The sequence below is a fragment of the Strix uralensis genome, chromosome Z (genome assembly GCF_047716275.1).
Source record: "Strix uralensis isolate ZFMK-TIS-50842 chromosome Z, bStrUra1, whole genome shotgun sequence".
NCBI classification, from domain to species: domain Eukaryota; kingdom Metazoa; phylum Chordata; class Aves; order Strigiformes; family Strigidae; genus Strix; species Strix uralensis.
In genome coordinates, this window is record NC_134012.1 from 102,115,098 (window position 1) to 102,139,793 (window position 24,696).

Sequence of the window (24,696 nt, forward strand, 5' to 3'; positions counted from 1 at the left end):
GCAGAGCGCAGCACCGCTCTGCCCGCGGGCACCCAGCGCCCTGTTCCCCGGGAAGGATCCAGCACTCAGAGCACCTTCCTTCCACCACCACCACCACCCTGCCGCTGCCCCGCAGGCTGGGAGTGCAAAGCGTGAGCTGTACCGCAGGTCAGCGGTCGTTAGTCGAGCAAACGTTTGGGTTAGAGCGTTGCTTTTCATTTTACCATTGGGACCGTTACCAGAGACCACTTAATAAGAAGTTATCTGTATTACATTCTGAGAAAATACCTAATTTTCTTAAAAATAAATAAGGAACACGTGACTAAATCAGTACACTATAGAACAATATTTATTGACATTTCATTATTTCTATTCTGGTCTAAATTATCCACTATTTGCTTCTCATGGCAAATCTCTTTACTAAGCACAGTGTATTCATTCTCCGAGCTGACCCCGGGGCAAGGAGCAGAACGTGGCTGTGTGCTGCAGGGCTGATCACGTTAGGCCCAAGAAACGTAAGAGCAGGGAGTGAGGAGGATGGTCTCCGTTTAATTTTTCTTTCATAATCCCTGTGACCAGATGTGAATTTTCCTTCTGGCAGTGCCTTCACCTTGTTACATAAGTGAAATGGATTTTAACTTGAGGAAAGACAGAAATTAAAAATGATCTGAATCTAGAGGAACAGCAGATGGTATTGAAGATTTTGCCGGGTCTGCGTTTCGTTGTTGGAGAGGCTTTTGTATGTTTTGAATATTGCACTGCGTGCATGTGTGCTTTTGTATCTGGCTTGTTTGTTACAAAACGAGTGTGTTGGAATGCTGTAAAATATTTAGGTGCATTTCTTGAGCATCATCCTCTGAACGTGAGCAGGAACTAGTGTGTGCAGCAAGCAAACCAATAACTATACTTGCTCTCCTCCACTGCAACACCACGCACTAAAATATACACGGGTATTCATTCTAACGAAGCGAAATATTAGCAGCCTTAAATCAAGAGTCTGCAAATTGAAGTATTTACTGTGGTAGAAAAATGAAGATTACAATAACAAATCAGACTAATACACTGGGTTGCTTTAGAGAAACACCCTTTGTGCATATTCTGTTTAGACAGCATTACAGGAGTGGTTTCTTACTCTGTTTTTTTCCCCTGGGCCTCTTGCCACGAGCCAGTCAAAGGGAGAGGTTACTCCTGAGTTCCTCCAAAGTGGCAGTGAGAAGGGAATGGTGAAGAACCTGCAGCTGGATCAGCAGCTGCTCTCGACGGCAGGTCAGGCTACTGGAGCCTCTTTGGGACAGATCAGTTTCCAAACATAAAGCTGATGTAAAACTTTGGAAAGGGCAGTTTTTCAGAGGAAAGTTTTTTACTATGAAAAGCAATCTTTCACTCTTCAGGGATATACAGTAACGAATAGCCACAGAAAAAGCAGAGTGCTTTGGGAGAGACAAATCAGTGTGAGTGAGAACCTTGAGAATTAAAATAATACACTTATTTCAAAGCCAGGTTCATCCACTGGAACAGTAATTGAACGTGATGTGGTGGATATTATATTCTTCCATGCCAACAGCATTTTGGGGATCTTTACAGCTATAATGGAAAAGGAATATATAAAAATCACTTCAGTTTTCAAACAAGTGCTATGATATTTGTACAAAACTGAAAGCAGCCAAGTGGTTGTAGGACTCGAAGTGCTTACTGTCTTGAAAAAAGTCCTTGAGAGAAAATAAATGGTACATATGCACGTGCAGTTTCCCAACTGTAAGATGGTAAATAGAACACACATCTGTCGCTGTGATTCCTAGTGATAAATACATTTGTTAGTGTTCAGAAGTAGAATGAAAAGGGTTGAAAAATGCAAGATACTGGGTGTTGGTAGAAATAATGTCATTTTACAGCTCAGCAGATTTTCAGTGGTGACCCCCCGCCGTGAGCCGGGGTATTCCAGGCTTCGGAAGGTGCGTGCATTGCCTCTGTCAGAGAAGGAAGGATGTCTAGAGAATAGGGAAAAACCCACTGGGAATCGCTGTATTTATACAGAATGCTCAAACTTTTGCAGGATATATAGAGCGTGTGTGAGTTATTTGTATAGTCTGTGTCTATTCACAGTGTGTGTGTGTACACGTGCATACACCTGTTTGTAAATATATATACAGTGTATACATAAAAACTGCAAGCCTTGATAATTTCTAAATAACTATCCTGCTGTAAAATGTGCTTTTGGGGTTTAAAAAAGACCCCAGAGAACAGAAATTTTAGTGACTACCAACCTCAAAGTTAATGTTAAGGCTGTTGAGTTAGAGATGAGAAAAGGCATAAGAGCCTTGACAGTATTGCTTTAACTTTGGGGTTAATTCTACTTTTGGTGAAGGCTGCTGTTTTCTGGACAAGCCATTCAGCCTGTATCAGTTGTGGCAAAGATGCCATTTCTCCTGCAGTTTTTCTTAGACTTGCGTAGGGTGGTGGTTTTTATGGGCTCCCTGAGACTTCGCTGTGAGCTGAGCCCAGGGTTTAACTTGGGCAGTGACTACACAAGCGTCGGGAGTGCTTCACTGAGCCCGGGAACTGCTGCCTCTGCCGGCTTTTCCTGCTCTGACTCTGTAATTCTGTGCATCAGACCTGAATATTCAACCTTATGTCTTTCTGGCTGTTAATTAAATTGTAAACGAGGAAAAAGAATATTTTACTTACATTTGAACAGAGTTTATTTCTGTTCAGAGATTCTCTCTTTCACTTGTTTGAGGAAAAACTGTACTTGAGCATAATTTTGTGTTGGTTACGGAGAAAATGAAGTTCTCACAATACTTAAAAACTTCGGTTAATGTTCTTTTGTCCAATCTCCTTTTCTGACTTTTTTCACCTTTTATCCCGTAGTATTTTAACTTTCTTTCTCTGTGGTGTGTGGGTTGGTTTTTTTTTTCCTTGTGAGGAAGGGAAGGAGGAAGAAGATGGACTTAAGCAGTGGAGTGAACAAGTGACACACTAATTGCATACCTGGACAAATTTATTAGTAGCTTATTTTTCAGTGGCATAAACTGAAGCTATATTTCAGTAAACAAATATGAAATATTTAATGTGTTTTAATAACAAAATATTGACATTTTATTGTTCCTTGGAGTATAACTATTATCTTTTAGAATTGATGAGAAAGAAATGTGACATTCTGTCTTATCTAGAGAGCTCTGATAAACTTCTGTAAGTGAAACTTCTGTATTTTAGGAGTGTAACACTTGATCACCAGTCTGACATGCCTGATGTTGTGAAGTGCTGTAAAATTCTTCACTGATGTTTTCATAATGTTTATCATGACATGTTTTATACCCATGTGAGTTTTCAAACTTTGATCATCCACAGCTTCCTAAATCTATGAATTAGTTTTGTGAAAAGTGTTAAAAAAATCTGAAATTTCAGTTGGATAACTTTTTTTTTCTTTTTTCAGGGGAATTTACCCAAATATTCCCATAACTCCCTGATGGTTCAAGCTATAAAGACTAACCTAACAGATCCAGATGTACACGTGCTCTTCTTTGACGTAGAAGCCCTGATAATTCAGCTGCTGACCGAGGAGGCCTCCCGACCCAACACTGCACTCATTTCTCCGGAGAATTTACAGAAAGCCTCTGGTGGCTCTGACAAAGGAGGCTCCTTTTTGACTGGTAAACGAGCAGCTGTCCTCTTCCAGCAGGTCAAGGAAACAATCAAAGAGAATATAAAAGAGCATCTTCTTGATGATGATGATGAGGATGAAGAATTGGTAAGACAGAGGAGAGAAGACGGTGACCCAGAATATCGCTCTAGCAAATCTAAACCATTAACTCTATTAGAATATAATCTCACCATGGATACAGCAAAGCTTTTTATGTCCTGTCTTCATGCCTGGGGCCTGAATTCTGTTCTAGATGAGCTTTGCCTTGATCGCCTTGGGATGCTTAAGCCACACTGTTCGGTGTCCTTCGGCCTTCTCTCTAGAGGAGGCCACATGTCCCTGATGCTTCCTGGCTACAATCAGCCTGTGGGCAAACCATCCTACGATGGTGTGGAGTTGGGAAGGAAAATGTCCATCACGGAAGGGCTCGGAAAGGGGACGTACGGTGTGTCGCGTGCCGTCACCACTCAGCACCTCCTCTCCGTCATCTCGTTGGCCAACACGCTGATGAGCATGACCAACGCAACTTTCATCGGAGACCACATGAAGAAAGGGCCGACAAGGTACGGCAGATATTCACTTGAAGTTGTGAGAGCTTGCTTTCAGAGTCTCTATTTTAATACAGCATTTTATTTTGTTTAGTTTTACTGTGGGGTTTGATGTATGAAATGGCCATGAAAACCTTTGGTACCTAGATGGAGCTGTCTGTAGTTCCTCTTTCTTGAATGTAGTATTTCTTTATGCCAGGAGAACTCTTACTGCTTTGAATGGAGCTACGTGACTTACACCGCTAGTAGAACATGGACTTGTATGAACGTATGCACCCGTAGGTCTGAGAGGCAGTTTTTGTCCTCCTTTTTAGTGCTTGTTGTTTTTAAAGAGTTTTTATAAAGGGTAGGTCAAGTTCTAAATAAATCAAAACATACAGGTGAACTTTTTATCACCAAAAAATAACCTTTCCTAGGAATTGTGAATGAGATACAGTTTTTGTGTCTAATCAACTGCTTTTTATAGAGTTGCTCTTCAGTTTGTTCAGTCACAATATCTTTAATCTGTTCTTTTTTTTTTCCTTTGTCATCTGTTCCCCTATCCTCTTCTCCCCCTTCGTGTATATTTTGTGTTTAGGCCGCCTAGGCCAGGCACTCCTGAGATGTCAAAAGTGAAGGCACCCCCTTCGATTTCAAGTCATGCAGCCCAAGGACAAATTAAGCAAGGTAAAAAATCACTTGCTTTGGAACAATTTGATATGTCATTTCAGCTCTTGACACTGAAGTTATCACCTCACTATCAAGTGATAAAAATATTGCTAGCTTCTACATGGGAGGAAAATGTAGTGTAACGTTCTAGATGAAAACTTTAATGACTTAAGACCTTTTCAAGAATCAATATAGGATGCTGATACTGTCATGAAGCCATTCCCTGACAATTTTTGTGTATTTTAGGTGCTGCCAAACATTCTGGTGTTGAGGTGATAATAAGAGGTTTAAAAGCTGTAGCTAAGGGCTATACGGTGTAACACGAGAATGTTTATGTATGTTATAAACTGAAGCATAAAGGTAAATACATCTAAGCAGTATGTAGACATTTCCTCTCCTTTTTATGAAGGAGGAAGAAATTATTTTCATGCTATTTCTACCACCGCTGCAGTTATGAAAGATGGCAGTGGATGATACCGAAGGATCCTTCAGTAGTCTGCGTTGGTTCTGTCCTTTCGTGGGTGTAATGGCCAGGTGCAGGAAGTGGAACAACCTCTGGTGTAAGAGAAGGGCGTACACAAGATCAGTGGTGAATTTTCCCCTGAGCAGTGGAGACTAGAGCTTCCTCCGGGCAGCAGGAGCTCTCGGAAACAGCCCTGCTGGGACTGGAGAGGTGGAGGAGGCACCTTCCTCCCCCTTGGGGTGCGAGCTGCTGTTTGATGGGGCAAATGAGCTGCTGCTCTTAATGCTAAAAAGAACATAAATGTAAACCACCGTGATGTGGCCAATTGTGCCTCGAGCTCAGGAGCGAGGAGCAAGTGAACTGTGGGGTGAGAGCTGGGGGTGTGTGAGCCCAGCTGCCTCCATGTACACAGGGCAGGAGAGGAAAGGTTTTTCTCTCTTTTTCCATAATGTGTTCATTTGGGGGGTTTTAATCTATAAAGCAGATAGCCTTAATCTATAAAGCAGATATCCTTCCGGATTTATTTGAAGTTTCCTTTCAAAATTGAAATTATCTTCTTAACTTTTAACTATTAGAACTTTGTCTTTTCAAGCTATATGAATATAGAGAAACTTGCAATTTGTGCAATGATTGCATTTTGCAGAATACAAATATTCTGTCACTGTGGTATTCACCAAAATGTACAATCTTTAGATGTACATTAAAGACTAATGAACATCTTTAAATATATCTTTAAACTGCACAACTGCTCTTGTATTAGAGAGCTAGTAAGCACAGCATTAAGCATAAGTGCATCAACTGTGTGATTTTTCTTTACTCGTGCAAAAAAGGGCATGTTTATATCTGAGGAGGAAACTTGCCCATCAGCAACATTTGTGTCTGTTTATTCTTTTCCTAAATATAAATATTATTTTACTGTGATCTTTGGTTGAAAAGGGAAAATCAGTTTCAGGAGCATCAAGGGGTTTTTTTGTGCATCAAGGGTGCTACATATATAGCAAAGTAAAGATCAGTAACAAAAAGCAGAAATAAAAAAATCAGGACTCTTGTGTCAACATGTGAGGCTTCTTTGGTTTCTTTTTTTAATTTTTTTTTTTACAGCCATTTACTTTTCCTCTTTGATAGATAATTGTTTGAAAGGTCAGGGTTTCTGAGATGGTGTCTATCTATATGGCGATGTGAGAAAAAACATTTTTATCACAGAGAGGGTCTGTGGTTTGTTTTTAAAGATAAGTTCCCTTATGGGTTTTCCTTCCTCAATGACAGCTATGTAACTTTTCTTTTGAAACAGCTTTGCTAATTTGGGGGATGGGCATACTTTAGTATTATTTAGTTTTCCCCTGGAAATATTTATAAGCTCATGAGAAACAATTGATAAAAATGAAATTGTGTGCTGTCAAAAATATAGAAAAATACTCCTGTTCCTAAATGGACATCTTTTTTGGTGTCTGGTGGCATGTCTTGCTGCTCTTGGGGGAAAATGGGGTAAGTGGTACTCCTAGGTCTGAAGTTTCCTCAGTGCTTACCTTTACATCCTGTTGTGCACTACTTGCAGTATCTTGCTACTCAGAAATTTCTGGTGCTACTATTAGAGATACAATTAATGCACTTTATGAGGTGGCCAGCTGCCTCCATTACAGTGGTTGTTGTAATCACTGACGTTGGAAGGGAGCAAACAACTACAACAAAACGAGGCAAAAAAGAAACGTCAGAGTAAGACTTTAGCTCCAGGACGGAGTGGGTTTGCGTTTTTACAGGCAATCCTTTTCAGAAAATAGCTTTTTTCAATACATCCACTGAAGCTAGGCTTTGCTGTCCTGGAGTGATTTCCTCTAGTCGTCCTGTCACCGCACACGTGCCGCCGCGATGCGTTTGTGTGGAGAGGACGGAAAAAGCAGTTTTGATGCAGATGTCCCACGGTGGCAGGAGAAGCTCACTGGGTGAAAAGCAAACAGAGCATTCAGAAGACAATGCTTAATCGGTTCAGGAGCTTGAACCCATTGTTGTTCTGCAACGGAATAAGAGAGGGGGATTAATTTGAAGATGCTTGTGCATGACATATGGTAATTTCCCTATAGGAAGGACGTGTCAGATAGTGACCTCTAAAGCCCCACCTTGACCCCGGGTTGTAGCATGTGTATGCCATAAGGGCTGCGCATCTTTTCATGTGGTAATATTAAGTCCTGAAGCACTAGTGGAAGCATAATGTTTAGAACTGCTTTTAAATTACATTTGCACCAAGAAATGATGCCGTTGACAAAATAAACGTCCCAGATTCTGCTTTGAGTAACACGCTTGAGCTGTGCTCTTCTATATTTGCTTGCCTGTAGCTTCATATGCTTCTGCTTGAGATTCTTAGTCCTTTCTTTGCTATAGGTTTGAAATTACTTGAATGAGGACAGGTTTAAAATGAACCTGTATGAAAACTAGCCATCAGTAATACATTGTGTCCCGTTCGAGAGTGACAGATGGGACAGCCCAGGTTGTTTAAAAGGGGTTAATTCTGGGGTTATTAATGACTAGTGCAAATTCCAAATCTAAATGTGGGGAAAAACACAAAAAGAAGCAGTGAAACTCCTGGTTTTAAGGTTCATAGGCAACCACGCTGTCGACCCAAATCTAGCAATCTGAAGAGACGTTTTAATCGCTTGATTTACAGGTATTTTTGTCTTTTCAAAACGTGCAGGTTTCTGTTAGTGTATCTGTGTTTCTCTGCAGTTGCATGTCTTCCTCTCCCTGGCATTGCACTTCTTGTAAAACCTAGAATTTTTTTTAAGTTTAATATTATCACAGTTTTCTCTAGTTTCGTTTTTCATTCCTCAGTGATACTAATCTGTTTTTCAGAAGCTGCTCTCCTCACTTTCCTCTTTTTTTTCTCTTTATTTCTTCTTCTTTCCTCTGCAAGTTGCTCCTGCTGTTTCTTCTAGCACTGAAGCTGGTCACTCTGGCTCTGACACTGCTCCTACTTTACATACCTGTTTCTTAGTCAATGAAGGTATTCTTTCCTCACTTTTCTATTTGTCTTTTACTTTCAACTAATGTCCCTTATCATTGTTATGACGTGACTTTAATTTGATCTGTGTAGGAATTTTTCTTTGCCAAAAAGAGAAGCAATGAGGGGTTTTTGTATACTTCACCATTAATGCTTGGTAGAGGGTGAGCAGATCTAGTTTGTGTGTCTTGGACCATCTGTAAATTCAGTTCTCAACTACCGCTGTGTTCCACGCGGGGCCGCGTCCCGTCTCCGCCGCGGGTGCGAGGGGTCAGCCCCGACTCGAGCCCTCGGGGTGAGCATGGGATGGGCCTTCTGCTCCCCAGACAGCGAGTGCCAGCCCTCCGGAGTCCACCTTACAAATTGAAGGACTGCAAATGTAAAGCTCCTTTTAAAATGAAACAAACTAAATCAGTTCTGTGTTGTTTAAACTTTATTTGTGGTGTTTACGAAAACTCAAGTGTTTATTTAAACTATTTGGGGTTTGTGTTGGGGAAGATTTATTTTTTCTAACAAATATTTATCCACATTTTGAAGAATGTCTCTCTGCCTAAAAGATTGGCACAAAAACCAAACAAACACACACCCCTTGCATCGCAGCCGGCAAGTTGCTTTAAATCAGAGTTTTTATGCCCTTATTACTAAGCTATAAATTCCAGCTTTCATGCATCTCAAGTAGTAGAAACAGTGCTCTCAAATTGGGAATTCCTCTTTTTAATACATTTTTCTTTAAGGAAAAATTGACATAATTTCTTATAGCACCATGAAGAGCTTTATTAGCTAAAATATTTAAATTTGAATGCTCAGTATTGCTGACAATCTAAAAATATAGATCTATATGCTCACCTGAAGTATTTCTCCAGTTTCCCAAGTCAATGGAGATCATAGCAGTAGAAGAGTTCTTTTGCATAGAGTACTTTATGAGCCTTTTTACAAGCTGTGTTGTTTGAGCTTGATATGCTTATCTTTACTGGTTTTAGCTACACAATATTGCAGCTTTGTAGTACGAATGCACCTGAGGTAAGTGTGTTGCAGTAAAGTTTAGGTGGAAAGATAAGGATAGACATACGTGTGCTTGTATGTATTTGTATAACTTTTAAAATGGGACAAAATTCTTTGTAATCTTTCTAGAGGCAATTCATGTGCTAAGTTTTCTGTCATTGAGTGATAGCACGCTTGCACGTAGGCTGTGGAATACCATAAGTAATGCTAATTATGGTTTGAAGAGGACTTCTAAATCTTGAGCTCAGAACCACAGCCTATGCTTTAGTAAAAAATGGGCCATAATACTTTTAGAGACTTCTTTTGTATTTAGTATGAGTGCTGAGTATATTCTTAAGGCTGCAAGCTTAAAACCCCTGGATGTGACTAAATACTGGAGTCTCTGTGAGAGGGGCTGGGGAAGAAGAGGGATATTTGTGTTTAATCAGGACTGATTTGAGGCAACCTCCTGCTGCTGCCTTGTTTGCCCCCTTGCATGTGTTTGAGATCTGACCAGCTAGCCCACGAGGCATGATTCCTGCCTGGAAGGGCTCCTTCCTGCCCGGAAGGGAAAGCACATGCCCTGAGCTCAGCTGGGATCAGTAAAAGATGGGGTGCAGCCCGTGATGGGGTGAGCCCCAGGTTCCCACCGCAGACGAAACAATTCTGTTGTTCTGCTGCAAAATTGGTTCTCTTTTTCTTTTTTCTCTTTCCCTCTTTGTCCCACCTTCTCCTGGAGATCTGCTGTGTACCAGGCCAGTGGCCAATGTAAACTTACTTGGTGGCATTTTGAACTTGAAACTGCTGCAGTGTTGATGATGTTAATCCTGCTGTTGTGATGTTTTACCAGGGTGGAGCCAGCTCGCTGCTATGCACTGTGTCATGCTCCCCGACCTGCTGGGGCTGGATAAATTCCGACCTCCTCTTCTGGAGATGCTGGCTCGCAGGTGGCAGGATCGATGCTTGGAGGTGACTTCTGTAGTAATTTTGTACTGCTAGGGGTTTGGGGGCTTATGTTGTCTTTTACTGATCACGTTTTCCCTTAGTATACAAAAATATATCGTTCTTTTCTGACACACAGTTCCTGCAGTTTTTATTTCAGATTCAGTAAGTTAATTTTCCAGCTAACCTGTCAAAATGTTGGAAAATTGATCATGTCTAAATATATATATATGGAGTTTCATGTCTAAATATATATATGGGGTTTTTACCTTCTGGATGCTGTACATACCTTTTTAAAGAAATTATTGGATTAAAAACTTTCATGATTCCATTAAGAATCTTATTAGGATTAAAAAAACTGCCCTCTATTTTTCAAGAGAATGCTGAGTTGCCTTATTTTTTGGAGCATGTATACTGAGGCCAGTAAATGGTTTGTCACCCAGCTGTTTGATAAATGACTAGTGGGCCTTAACGCTACACCTGTGCTGCTGTGGCAAAAAATTTGTTGACTGTGCAGCTTTCCCAGTGGGAAAGGAGAGGGACAGAGCTGGCTTGGAGACTGGAGGTCCTCAGCAGTCCTGTAACTTAACTGGGAATATAGTTTTTTGCTACCCGATTGCCTGTTCTTTTGTGATATAGGATACACTGTGAGGTGGCTTCCTGAGAGGGCAATTACTTTGAAACTCATTAAAATTTGTAAGCAACCGAAGTCCAATTAATGGATATCCTTAGGTGTCAGCGTATTTATATTCCATTTGTCCACAGTTTTTTATTTTACCTTGATTAAATTGCTTCCTTGTGTGTTAAAGCTTTTAGACCAAGAATAATGTATTTATGAATGTGTGTTTATGAACTCTTCTGATGGAACAGGTGGTATTAATGGGGGACAAATAATACAAGATAATATTTTGTATTTATTGGTGTAAAATCCCAGAGGGTGTTTTTTTTTTTTTAAAAAAAAACTTTGGGAAACCTTTTTATGTATATTTTCCTCTGCTTTCATTGTTCAGTCTTCCGTAGTATGCTAAATGATGCTGAAAGCATACTGCTCGATATTTGAGTTGGTGTGATGTTCCTGTTGGCTTTACAGGTAAGAGAAGCTGCCCAGGCCTTACTGCTAGCGGAACTGAGGAGAATCGAGCAGGCGGGTCGGAAAGAAACCATTGATGCGTGGGCCCCTTATTTACCACAGTACATTGACAGCGTTATATCACGTAAGTAATGCTGGGTTGAACCTGGAAACGACTCGGTTGCTAGATAAAAGAAAAAAAGGCATTTTGTACAGAAAACTATGAGCAGTACTACTAGTCTGGGGGAAAATTCTAGGGGAAATGTCTAGCATTATGTAGAAAAATTTCTTGGAATTTTCAAAGTCATTTCACACCCATGAAACCACTTAAGGTCATTAATGTTGATCAGATAATTTGAATTCTTCAGAACACCTCACCGGCGTTGGAGGGTCTCTTGCAAAGGCTGTCCCTGCTGTTGAGGGGCTGGCCTGTAGTATGGAAGTTTCAGAGAAGAAACCTGCTGTGAAAAGGGCTGATAAAATTACAAGGTACTAGTGGTAAAACACTGACGTTCTTATTCAAAGAATGTATAACAATTATAGAAATTGTTACAAATGGATCCTTTGGCATCCCAAGAGTATGAAAGGAGCTAATGCAGGGTCACGCAGCGTGTGTCCGTCAGTGCCTGTTGGACAGTTGATGCTCCTCCTGCCCCGTCGGGTGTCACAACTGCTGGACACCGAGTGCTGCCAGGGGATGCCGGGTGAAGAGGGCAGCCCAGTTCAGCAAGGGTTTGTTAAGCAGTCATTTATGGTGGTGGTTAAGCAGATGAGCATCAGATCACAGTACTTCCCTCCATACTGAAAGGTAGAACGTTTCCTCCGTCTCCTCCTCTCTCATCAAATTCATAGAAATCTAAAATTAAAGGTCAATGGGCTTTAGGGCACTAGAAGCTTAATCTGACTTTACAGAGACCAAGAGTAGTGCAGGAGCAACAGAGAAAAGGTCTCTTGTGGTGTTAGGCCAAGGTGTACTGCACTGTGACTGTGCCAGAAGCCCATCCAAGAATGAGCTGTTCCCTTTTCACCTCTCTGGTAACTTTTAAAACACGTGTAACAGTCATTTCATACAGGCCTCTGCATAGTCCTTTCTTGGCCGCTGGCTGTTGACGCTTGCCTCCAGAGCTAATTTAGCTTTGTCTTTTGAAATGCAAGATTACACAGGCTATTGCCAACTCCTTTGAACCATTTACTCCTCTTTCTGGGTTTCTCTGTCCAATTCCTTCTCCCCGATGTCATCTGTGTTAGCACAGTCTCGTGATTCGTCAGGTCTTTGGCAACATTTGCCTCATTACGGGGATGTTGTTGCACAGTTAGATGTGGAGCCAAGCAGCAAATAATAAGTGAAAGTATGTTGCATATACGTGCCGAAGAGCCTTAATTCATAGTGATAGATATTTGCACCATTTTGTATATTAGGATGTATTTTTTAATTGATCTTCTGCAGTCAGTTATACTCAGTTTGTAGAATACAGCTGTACTCTCAGGAGTAGCTGCTATAGCAACTGTTGATTGCTGATTTCTTTTCTCTGGCGTGATACTGCATGACCTTGTTGGGTGCAAGGTTATGGACGTAATTGTCTTGGTGACGTGTATATAAACCACTCCGTGGGCCTGCTTTAGCCAGCTCACCGTTTCCAAAAAACCAACTTCTTTCTAATGTACTTGTAAACAACAGGTAATCTGTATTAGCTTCAATAATTTGCTATTTCTGCTACTCCTTGTTACTTAAACAACTACATTTGAAAGTTTTGGAGAAGAGTATGCAGTTCTGGTTTGCACGTGCATAATCTTTTGTTCTGTCTCCTGTGCTTACGTTTGTGCTCGGGTTAGAAGCGTGGCACGCGTGTTCATGGCAATAGTCAGGGACCGACCGGTTTAAGGAAAAAACTCAAGTATTCAGTACACGTGCAGCAGTATTTTGGCCTCTGTTAGTCATTAGCAAATCAAAGCGTAGCATTTGTTTTACATTAAATTAGGATGTGCTTATCTATCAGAACAAGAAAGTTTTAAAAGACAGGAAGAAAACATAAAATAGAGAAATCAGCTGAGTGTGAAAGCACTGATACTGAAAACCTTTCAAACAGGTCATGACTAGCAGATGGGATTTTTTTATATTTACAGTGTTGAAAACTATGAGTTAAGGTTACAGAGTTTGTGGTTCTCCTGAATGAGAAGGCATTTAATCGTGTTATTGTCTGTGTGAATGTGCACAAAGGTGCTGGTGCTCTGAGGAGGAATAATTACACTGTCAGAAAGGAGAAACAAAATAAGGAGCTACAGATGTTGCTGTTGTGGGTAAAGTGTATGTATTAGTTACATTGTAAGACATAATTAAAAAAATTACATGTTTTTTTAAAGGTCTGGGGAGGAATTGAAGGGGCTAAGAATTATTTAGGGTGCAGTGGGCTTCTGAAAAGTACAGTTTTGTGCTAGAAAGATAAGGAGAAGAAATATGAAAGATAAATATTGCTTTGGTCCCTTCAATTTCTGCTTCTCGCAGTTTTGCCTTTTGATAGAGGGACATAAATTATTATCAGCGTGTTTTTGTGTCCAGCATATGTTATTACTCTGAAATAGTTCTTATGTGCATGATGTAGAAACAGTGCTTCTCTCATACATTAACATGTTTGTTTTAATTAAAGCAAGTGGTGGTCACTAACAGAAGCTTGCTGCCGATGTAAGATTGTCATATGCATTTAATTGACTCTTGAATGGATAAAGCATGTAACACTAGCAAACAGAGATGAAATTTTTTCCCTGTTTGTGCTCAGATCCAATAGCAATTTTGGGACGTGACCTTTCTCGTAGAGATCAAGCACCTGGCACGTCTCCCAGCGTTGTGATAAACTGCCTTCAGGAGACTTGAAAGACGGGCAAATGTGCACAGGGCTATCTTTTAATCATCTTTAACTGATGCGAGAGAGATGGCCGTCCCACTGTCGATGGGGAGGGGGAGGAGCAGGGAGAAAGCCCAGCAGATCTAACTGTCTCTTTTGCGGGGCCCACCTCGAACGGCCCCGCGCCGCTGCCCCCAGATCAGCTCACGTGTGGCTGCCGCGGCCCGCCGGCTGCAGCTCAGGTGTTCGGCACATCGGGCTTCGTTTTGCAGCGCCTGGGCGGGGGAACAATAAATCTCGGGTTTAGTTGGGCCTTCAAATCCAAAATTGGCGTGTCAGCTTGTTGACCCCACATCAAATGGAATGGCTGTATAAGTGACGCTGTGAATTAAAGCCTGAGAGATGCTGCAGGTGTTGGTATTTTTCAGGCTCCCACAGGGAGGAAAACAGTGAAGCTTTCAAAGCTTCCTCTTGTACCTACTAAAATTATGTCATGCGACTGTAAATATTTGCCGTGGCCTTGTCTGCTCCTCATTTTCGCAGCGTACAGTTGTCTCTAAAACGCTGCGTGGTCCGAGGGGCGTTTGCCACGAGGACGTGTTGTCAGGTGAAGCTCAAAAAGGTAAAAATGCTGCTGTCTTTTCCTACCTGCTTATTTTAAAGCAAGGGCAACCTTCAGTGTCAAGACAGATTCTTCAGATTAAATCCTCTTTTTAAAGGGATTCCTCTGCTGAATAAGTTTGTTTATTTTACTTTGGCCAGTGTAATGTTTTCTTAAAACGCTGAAGGCGTCGTGTTGGGGCTCTGCAGTGGGACGCTGCAAGCTCTTGGTGGCGGGTCTGTCCCTCAAGCCCCGCAGGGACGGATAGATTTTTAAATATGTGATGTTACCACAGACAGAGAAATGGCTGCTCTGGCTTCACGGGAAGCCAAAGCTTAGCTCACCCCAGCCTCTGTGTGCATGTGGGCTGCGGACGGAGGCGGCTGGGAGCTGCCCGGGATCGATGGGTGCGTGTGGGGGGAGTTAACGCGGGCAGGAACCTGCTGGCGGCACGCTCTGCCCGCAGAGGGAGGGTGGGCACTCTTGCTTCCCGCCTTGGGAAAACCCAGTTGGCGCAGGTAAATGTTTGTATCGAATTCCTGGGTTTTTTTAAGTGGAAATCTTGCATGCGGCAGCACAAAATTAAAGAAATTTAAATGTATATCCTTAAATTGTCTCGCTTTAAACTGCTTCGAGTAGTAATCCATCTCTGGAAAGCAAAATAAATACAGAAAGTCTATAATAACAAACGTGCTGTTGTCAGTTTTTATGGATGTATTTCTAGTAGACTTATATTTCTGCTAGAAAGTTTTATTTAAAGCCACATTAATTGAGTAAAACTTTAATTAAACTTCCATCAATTTGACTGGAAGTTTTCATTGAGTAAGGGTAGTTTGATTGGACCCTAAAGACTTTGCTGTTTATGTATGTGGTTGATCATCTTACTGGTGCAAGGTTTGACTTAAAAGAGCCCAAAGAAGTAAGGCAAACAACTTTGTGCTGCAATATTTTAATGTATTAAATGAATAACAAATTTAGGATGCCACAGTAAATAATAAACTGTAATAACAGCTTAAGTTGAATACATCTTAATTTTCCAATATTTTCTAATACGTTGGCTGATTTATTTCTAATACATTCAGAGGTTTATGATCTGTTCACTTCTAAAAAGTGTTTCTAAGATATTTAGTGAATGATGTAGAAACACTTGTGTCAAGGAATACATGTTCCTTCTTACTGGATCTTCACGGAGAGGAAATGATAACTTATTGCCTGACATGTCTGCATGATGACTCTCTTCTTTTGGCCTTATCCATCCACTGTTTTTTGGGGAATGTCTAATCATTCTGATTTAAATAGATTTTTACTTACATTTTTAATTGTATAAAATTGTAATAAACTCTTCTAATTTTTTTTATATGCTGTGCAGTTGATTCTGACTCATGCAAAGGCACTCGTTGCCTTCCATCGCGTTGTAACTAGGCTTGGTAAGCTCTGTAGAAAGGCATAGCACACCTAATACAGCAAATCAGCCTCTTTTCAGCAACTCGGGGCTAGAAAGCAGGGAAAGAGGTAAAGCAATAACTAAATAAATCAAAGCCTTTGAATTTTGGCCCAGCCTAAACCTACCGTTTAGGGCCTGCTAGCCCCTTGGCTTCTGCCGACTTGGGTGTTGAAGCACAGAAGATACTCCCTAGGAGCTGAAAGCTCCTCGGTCTGCGCCTCCATACTACAGTTTTCAAAAGGCATGCAAACTCTTCACCCTTCTCTGGGCGTGGAAAGAAATCAACGACTTTCAGACTACAGAAGTGATGTTTAGGGAACAGCCAGCCACTCGCTGCGCCTGCGGAGGTTAGCAGCTGCTCGTACTAACCACGGTGCAGAGCGTAAAGCCATGCTTCAAAACTAACCTCCCCTCTGCCCCTCAGCACACTGGCTGACTCCAGTGGGTATACACAAATAAGTGTTAGAAAATAGTTGGGGCTTGAAGGTGAAGGCCAACGAGTATTTTGTCAAGGTGGTGCTGGGATCGCGGCGTCTGCGCGGACGCTGGTGGAGACCCCGCGGAGAGCTGCGGCGACGGAACGGGGAGCTCCTTTTGAGGAGTGCCCTGAAGAAGGTTCCTGTGCAGTTGGAACTGCAGGGGCTCTCCGTGCCAGTGTGCTTAATGAAGGGGTGTGCTGTTGACTCAGCAGTGTGGTCCAGTCTGGTGTATTTGTTGTCACTGGTTTTTATAGGTGTTGACACAATGGGAAGGACATTCAGAAAGTTATTAAAAGGTAGGAGTTTCTTTATAAAGAGGTTGTGTCCGAATCAGGTTAGAAATTGCTGTCAGACAAAATCACTGTGTTATCACAAGATACAAGTAATTTCCTTGCTGTGAGCACGGCATTTTAAATTTAAAAATTTAAAAAATAAAATCTGGGATACTCATGAGAATGGGCCATTTTTAAACCAGTTCAGAAACATTAACAGAGTTAAAGGGCGTTCAGGTGTGGACTGACAAACCTCGTTGTACACAGCTGACAGATTCGTTCCCCCCTTGTGATTTATTATGATACCATTGTCTTTATTTATCAATCACATTCATGTGCTTGGAGAAGACTAGCAGCAATCTCTTCATAAAATAAGATTTTTGATAGTACAGAACTGATGTAGAGGATGTATTGGGAGGAAAGAAATCTTATCAGGGCATCCCTCCAGTCTGCTGTTCAGCTTCCCTCGGGCTCTTTGTGAAGGCTATTTGTGAGGCTGGACTCTTTCACCCTTAGCAGAACACTTCTTCTGATAACACCTTGATTGAATTGTGGTAAGGCTCGTATAGGGAATAATTAAAGATTGTAACTGGGCAGAGTGTAAGCCGGTGAATTACAACTTTAATCACATGGTGTTACGTGGCATCGTTTGGTGCTCACTGTGTAGTTTCTAACAGCAACTATCAGATGCTTCCCAGCCCAAAGGACGTGGAATGAGTCACCTGGATGAATATATTCTGAAGGTCGCCTGGAAAAACGGCACCTTTTGTGGCAAGAGAGATGAAGTATTGGGAGGAGATGTAAGAGAAGTTCTCCTGGAACTCTGTATTTTGTGGCTAAATAAGTTGTTAGTCTGTAATATGTGTATCTAATATTTTTAATGATGCTAGAAGACTGCAGAAAAAAGAAAAAAAATGTAGAAGAGATATTTAGAATGTGGAAAAAGATTTTTTTTTTAAAGGATAGGTTTGTGAAAAGTCTGCATACAGTGTGAAGGGAAACCAGAAAATAGCTGTTCTTTGCTTTCTCTCTGTTTCATAGAGTTCATATTCATAATTACTTTTTTTTTGCCCTGATCTAAGGATGTGTTCTGCCAAAATCACTGACTTTTGTGGCTGTTCGATTGTTCCTTTCAGCCGGAGTAACCACGGAAGCCATTCAGACTGGTAGTGCAAGCCCAGATTCCTTGGGAACAGAAGCAAAAGTTCAGGAAGAAGAGCACGATCTGGTTGACGATGACATCACGGCAGGTGAGCGTCAGGGGAAGGAATGGGTAATTTTTTGACATACTAGGTACTGTGCAGAGGAGATGGAACACTTTCTGCCAAATAGCATGTTTTTCATGAGAAAACAAAATGCAATGAAGAACTGTGTGGTGTAAGAAATGAAGTTATCCAACAGTAGGAAAGAGCTGTAGGCAAAAACTAAACATGGGCTTAACTGTAACTACGGCAATATTACCGTGTTACTTCTGAATCATTATCTATATTTTAATATATGTGTTCTGAGCTTTTAAGTCTGCACGCAACCAACGTTTAGCTTGTAGTTCTTGAAGAATAAAGGCTTTACATGATTCTTTATAGTTATCCCTTAAACTTTTTACCTTGGAGAAAGGTCCGATGTAAGAGCGCTACCGTCGGCCTGCGTGACTGGACTGGGTTCTCTTTTCGACAAGCAGACGCTGCGAGTTTGTTGCACAGAGAGTTCAAGTGTATTTCATTTCTACAATACTCAGCTTTTTACTGTTCCTCTAGTTCATTGTAGACGGGCAGGTGAAGTCACGAGTTGTGGTCCATCAAGGCATATTCTGAAACGACAGACCATACAAAAATACGCAGTTAATTATAAGCAATTACCTTTTGATTCTTTTTTTCATGCTTATTTATGCAGTGTCACAAATACCTACATGCTCAATATCAGCGTGCTGGGAATTTGGGTGATTACAGTGTGTATTTTGGGAATAGAGGACGAACCCCCAGAAAACCTAAAAATCAACTAATGAATGGGCTGGGCATGCCCTGGGACACAGGTTTCCCCAGCGTGTACCTCAGGGCAGTGTTTCCTTCAGGAACACACACCATCTCCTCAGCCCCCCATCTGTTAGGGACCCGCTGGCCCTTTTTCTGGAAGCTTTAGCAGGAGCATTATAGCCCAGGGTGCGTTGCATCCAAACAGCTTTCTGCCCCTTCAATGTCCTGTGTTCTTTCCACAGGGACGATTGAAGATCGGACACATTAATGGAGTAAACTCCAAATTATGTGACTCTTTTTTTTTTTTTGCAATGTGCTAGACTGAGTTTTGAGGTTTTTGGAAAGCTATCCACCATATTGCTAGAGTCTGGTAGCAACAATTTTACTTACAGAGAAAGTGTTTCTGTTATTAAAAGCAGTTGAGCTTTAAAAAGGTATCCTGAGTAAAGATGAAATTTTGGTCTACAATTGAATACAATTAGTTTTATGTTGATAGAATTAAAAAAAGACATTTTCAGACAATTGAAACGTAACCTTATCTTAAAAATATGATGCAGCTTTTTCTATAGTGGTCCTACTAAGGCCAATATTTATTGATTTAAGTGCACAAAGTAATGCTGGTGTGCAGTGGTCTACAGGATTTTTTTCAGTTCAAATTGAGATTCACCAAATGCTTTCATTTATCCAAATAATTTTTTAAAAGGATCACTTTCACATCAGGCCTTTTAGAGATTAAAGCATTTTAGCTTAGCTGGCTGAAAAGCACCGAAGCCTGTTTCTGGAAGATACTTCAGTGATACACTACAGTGCCTCTTAAGCATTTAAAAACACACACACCAGAGTTCTTTAGAAAATTGGGTTTGAACGCTCTGAAAATACACGCACGAGGAGTCTCCCAGCACAGTAGTGGTATGTGTTGCTGTCTTTAATGCCCAAAGGGCTTCTCTGGATAACTGAAAATAGAACAAACGTTTTGCTTAAATAATTCACGTGTAGACAACAGCATTTTTTTCTTAGTTGGGCATAAAATCTACTGGCTTCAGTGGTGAAAATTTTGCAATTCGTCATGATGGTAAATTGGCTTTTTCAAAATTTATTTTAGATTTTTTTAAAATTTGTAATCTATTTGTATTTTCAACGTCAGCTTTAGGCTCCAAGATAGCATCTAAGTTTTAATTTAGAAATGCAAATATATTTTTCCAGTAAATAAAGGCAGAGCAAAATACTTTAAGAAAAAAGCGACATAGTGCTGTTATGTATTTGGAAACGCAGATATTTGTCCTTCTGTTTTAGCACAGGTGCAGCAGCATCTCTAGGGGTAGTTAAACAAGGACATGGCTGAGCACGTAACAGGGATAAAGGGTCGAATGTCACCGGTGCTGTGGAAGGGGCAGCACTGCATTGCAACCCTGACGGATTTATTTACTTACAGAGGAAATTATATAATGGAATGAATAGGCTGTCTTTAGAAATCCACTGAATATACTGTGTGGGGCTGGGCTGGAAATGAAGAACTTCAAAGAAGTAACTTTGAGGTTGCAAAGTGTTTGCCCCTGAGCTGTGCAACATTACCTTAGTAAGGGAAATAAGTAACGTGCTGGGTCATAATATGATATTTATCGTGGGTATTGTACGGATTGTTCTTATACCTGATCAACAGACACTTGTAGCAAGTTTAGGATTAGTTTAGTTCTAACTAATTCCCAGGTAGCTGTAGATGTTTGGGGACTTGCAGGCACGTCCTGTGGGTGTGTTGGGTACTGCTGGTGGCTGTGACAGGGCCGCTGGGTTTCAGTGAAGCCCTCGTTGCTGAGGGTGCCACGTGCAGTGAAAGGTGACTCTTGCCACAAAGAGCTTGCTCCGATCTGTTTTACTACCTTAGATAGTACCACCAGCCTCTTCAGCGTGGCACGGTGTGGAATTTTTCCATGGCAATCACTTTTTGCATGATAACCTTGGTCACATGAGCATTGATGATGACACTTGCAAAGCATGAATCCTGGTTCTAACTAAATACTAATTCTTTAAAAGTTTTTCCCCCTTCCATGAACTCTGAATGGCATGTATGGTCACCTCAGCTGCAAAATATATAGAAATATAGACTGCCTCAGTTTAGAGCTAAAAGGCTTTCAGAATTATACCTCTGTGCTTACGTTTGTTAAATCTGGACCTGGGCTTTGCCCAGCAGCAGGCCTGGCCCAACTGCTGCTGCAGGGCTTTGGTGGAAGAGAAAGCACACGCTGGGATTCCCCTGCACCCGTCTCCTGCTGGGGGGTGTGTCTGTGCAAGGCGGGTGTAAGCCTGAGCAGCTCTCCTAGAGGTTTTGTTCCAATTCTGGGAGAATTGGAGTAGTTTTAGGTAGGACACAGGGCTCTCGGGGAGAGGGGTTAGATGTCCTTGGAGTGTCGTTCCGACCTTTGCAAACAGATTTTGTGTCCCCTCATTGGTTTGATTATAAAATCTGCTGTCTGCTAGTGAACAGTAAACAGTTTATTGATTTATTACACTTGGGTTTTAATAGCTATAGGAAAACAAAACGTCGGTGGGTGGGAAATTCAAGGCACGGACTGGTGTGCCTGCTCTTGTGCCTGCTCCTAGGAGGGAACACTGCCCCGCGGAGCAGAAGCGTGGCACTGACAACTCTTGAGCTGGCTTCCATGCAAAATGGTAACACTCCTGAGAGGTAGCAAGGTTAAATACACTGTGACTGGAGCAATTACTCTGGTTTGGTATTTCTGTGAATGAAAACAGTAACAGATACATTTCCATTCAATTCTACTTGAGCCAACGTAAATATTTATCATTTTAGGAAGTGCTGTGATAACACACAGTCAGTTGCTGCGTCGGGGTAGTGGGGAATTGAAATGCAGTTCATTCCTGAGGATCTGTCACTCCCAAAAGCTGGGGGATAGGGGACAGGGACTGCTCTGGCTACAGGGAGAGGGTTGTGGTTTGGTCCAGTTTGTTTTCTGCTGCGTGCTGGCGTGACGCGTTATCCACAGGACGGGAAGGAATAACGGCCAGCCTTCTCCTCCTCCTTTGGTGATCCCTTGCACAGAGGGAAGGGCCTGTTTGACAACGGCTTGTAGCAGGTCAAGGCAGTAAGTAGAGGCTTTCGAAATACTCTTTGTTTAGCCGTGCAGCCAAACTGAGCCTCAGTCAAGCACGTGCTAACGTACGACTTGCGCGTTGTACGGCCACAATTATTTGTGATACGGGAGAGTTCCAACAGTTATAGTAGTGCACAGACAAAAGTTTATATGGAAAATAAAATCTGGGAATGCTAGTGATAAATGTTTGCCAACTTGAAAATTTACTCTTTTATATCTCTTCTTTCAGTATTCACAAATCTATTTTTGTGCATAGCAAGTAGTATTTTTTTTCAGCAATAATGTTCCTTTAACTGGCAAAGTCAGAAACAAGAAATGTTGCCGGATTAACCCATACTCTAAACTTAAAAATAGCTCTTTAATCAGTGGCAGTATTTGTCTGTGTGAAAGACTCAAGGGTGTAAGGGCAGGGATTGTGCTTCTGGAGATTCCTCTCGTAGCTTACGGCACCGTCACTGCTGTTGAAGTGCAGCACTACATGCAGTGCATTTGCAGACACTTTTAACTTGCAGTGTTTTCTCATATTTGGAGCACTTACTTTACCCACGCTGTCTAGACTTCCTGATTTTGGTACCATCTAACCACTTGAAGTAGCTTTAAATTAGTTCCTAGGTGATGTATTATTTTTTTGTGTGTTATTACAATTTTTTTTTACTTGAAGGCTTACACTATAACAGAAGAAAATATTACAACAAACTGTGAACTGGAAGTTGTGGACAGTCATCTGTTAAATCATATACTATGGTTTGTTTTCTTTTTTAACGTTTTTAATAGTATATTGAGCTTCTGGGCTACTTTGGTTTCTCTTCATTCTCTTTCTTCCTGCTGGAGCTGGACTTCTTTGAGGCGGGAGCACCAGGTGCCGCTGCCCGGTGCGTCCCTCCCGTTACCAGCCAGCCTCCCACTGAAAGTTTGGGGTGGAGTGGAGGTGCACAACAAATGGAACCATCTGCCATCCCCAGCGAACAAGCCAGCGGCCCACTGTTCAGCACAATAAGGGCGCCAAAAGAGTCAGTCTCTGGACAAAGTTCCCGCTGGGTTTCTTTTAAGTAGGTTAGACAGAACCTGAGCACCTGTCACATACGTTTTTGTATCTCTGAAGCCCACCATAGAGAGATCAAAGAAGCTTTTAATTTGTGTTTAATCACTCATTGGGAAGCCATCTACCATATCATGCAGTGACTGTGGTGTAAAACACCAGAAGAGTGAGGGCTTATCATCTAAAGCAAACTTCATCCCTTTCAGATGCTAATTAAGAAAATAGAGAAAATACACTGTGACTCATCTCTGCCGCTTGGTCTTTTCTGTTACAATTAAAAAGGAATGTGAATTCAGACATGGTTAGTTAACATGTGAAAGTTTATTTCGAATGGAGTTTTTGTGTGTACTAACAGGAATTCTGAAACACCTTGAGAAATGTGTCTGATAGTTGTGTACCAAGTTAATGGAGAATTTAGGTTCCTACAATTTCTAATTAGCGGTCTACAAGGAAGCATGAAGCTATAGGTAAAATCCTGGCGTTTTTTGGGGTTTGTTTTTTAAGGGAGCATAGTTCCTGTAAAAACGCAGGCTTTTTCAACAAAGCTGCGTGTGTTTGAACAGATACGGGCATCTGCCAGCCAAGCAGATGTCGCCCAGCAAACGCCATTAAGAGCCGTGCCCTCTGTGAGGGGTTACGGGCTTGACATCTGTCTGAGGGCATCTGTCAGCGCCGGGACAGTGCTACACGTGCTCATTAAGGACGCGCTAATTCAGGAGAAGCCGTTTGTTTTGGGGGGCTGCTGGGGTGGCTTCTAATTAACGGAGAAGTGTAGAGCAGAGCTGCGAGCTGTGGGTGCGCCGAGCGCTGCAGCGTCCGTCCTCAGCCGGGCAAGGGCCGTTCAGACACCACAGTTCTATTGAGTTAGAAATAACTGATGCTTCTGAAATGACCGTAGAGTTAGAAGAATAAAGAAAAGTGCCTTGGCTGAAAAAGCTAGCAAACTTGAATAAAAAATTCAAAATTATTTACTTAAAGGTGATATAGCTAGGTGTGAAGCTCTAGCTTGTGTTGCAGCGTTGTTAAATGTTTGTCCTCTGTGGGAAGCAGTGTCACTTGTTCTTCAGCTTGTGTGTGAGCTGTGGAGCTAAAAACACAAAAACAAGGACATGTGTGCCAGCTCCGCGTCGAGGAGCAGCGGCGTGTCTGCCCGCTGGAAGGGGTCATCTGGGGGAGCCTCTCTGGGAGGGGTGTGCGGGACCCGACCGCATTGCCCTGTGCTGCGGGTTCGTGTGGTTGGGGACGAGCAATGGGCGCTGCTGGTCCCCCGGGGGGCCGGGGACAGCCCGGCCTCCTCCTGCCCCCCACAATGGCAGCGACTCCGCCGAGGGGAGAAGCCTGGCCGAGCTGCCGTGTCTAGAGGGTGGACATTCGGGTGTGTTAATCAGGGCTAGCGTTCTCTCCGTACCGCGGTATTTACACCGGGATGTGCTAATTGAGAGGCCATGACTTATATCACAGGAGCAAGCAACTTTTAAAATTTTAAAATATTTACTTCATCCATCACGTGTTTCAATGAAATCAGCATATTACATGAAAGCCATATTTGCAGACAGTGCAGTTCTGAATAAAAACTCTGTTAAATATTGATTTCTTTAGCATAGCCCGAGAAGCAGTCTAACACGCATTCATCTACAAATGCTTGCTTTTTTGTTGGAAAACACTTTTTTCATTTAGTT

At 41.8% G+C, this 24,696-nt stretch overlaps 1 protein-coding gene across 4 annotated transcripts in view; it reads left to right on the forward strand.

Moving 5' to 3' along the window:
• The window catches only part of WDR7 (WD repeat domain 7), a 133,126-nt gene that overhangs the window by 29,958 nt on the left and 78,472 nt on the right, over positions 1-24,696 (forward strand). For 2 of the 4 annotated variants that reach the window (XM_074857081.1, XM_074857082.1), the window contains exons 15-20: positions 3,413-4,182; positions 4,745-4,833; positions 8,184-8,273; positions 10,102-10,220; positions 11,284-11,407; positions 18,035-18,148. In XM_074857081.1, coding sequence (XP_074713182.1) covers positions 3,413-4,182; positions 4,745-4,833; positions 8,184-8,273; positions 10,102-10,220; positions 11,284-11,407; positions 18,035-18,148 — 1,306 coding nt within the window. The remainder of the gene's footprint in view (positions 1-3,412; positions 4,183-4,744; positions 4,834-8,183; positions 8,274-10,101; positions 10,221-11,283; positions 11,408-18,034; positions 18,149-24,696) is intronic. The other 2 variants (XM_074857084.1, XM_074857083.1) reach the window with 2 other exon arrangements.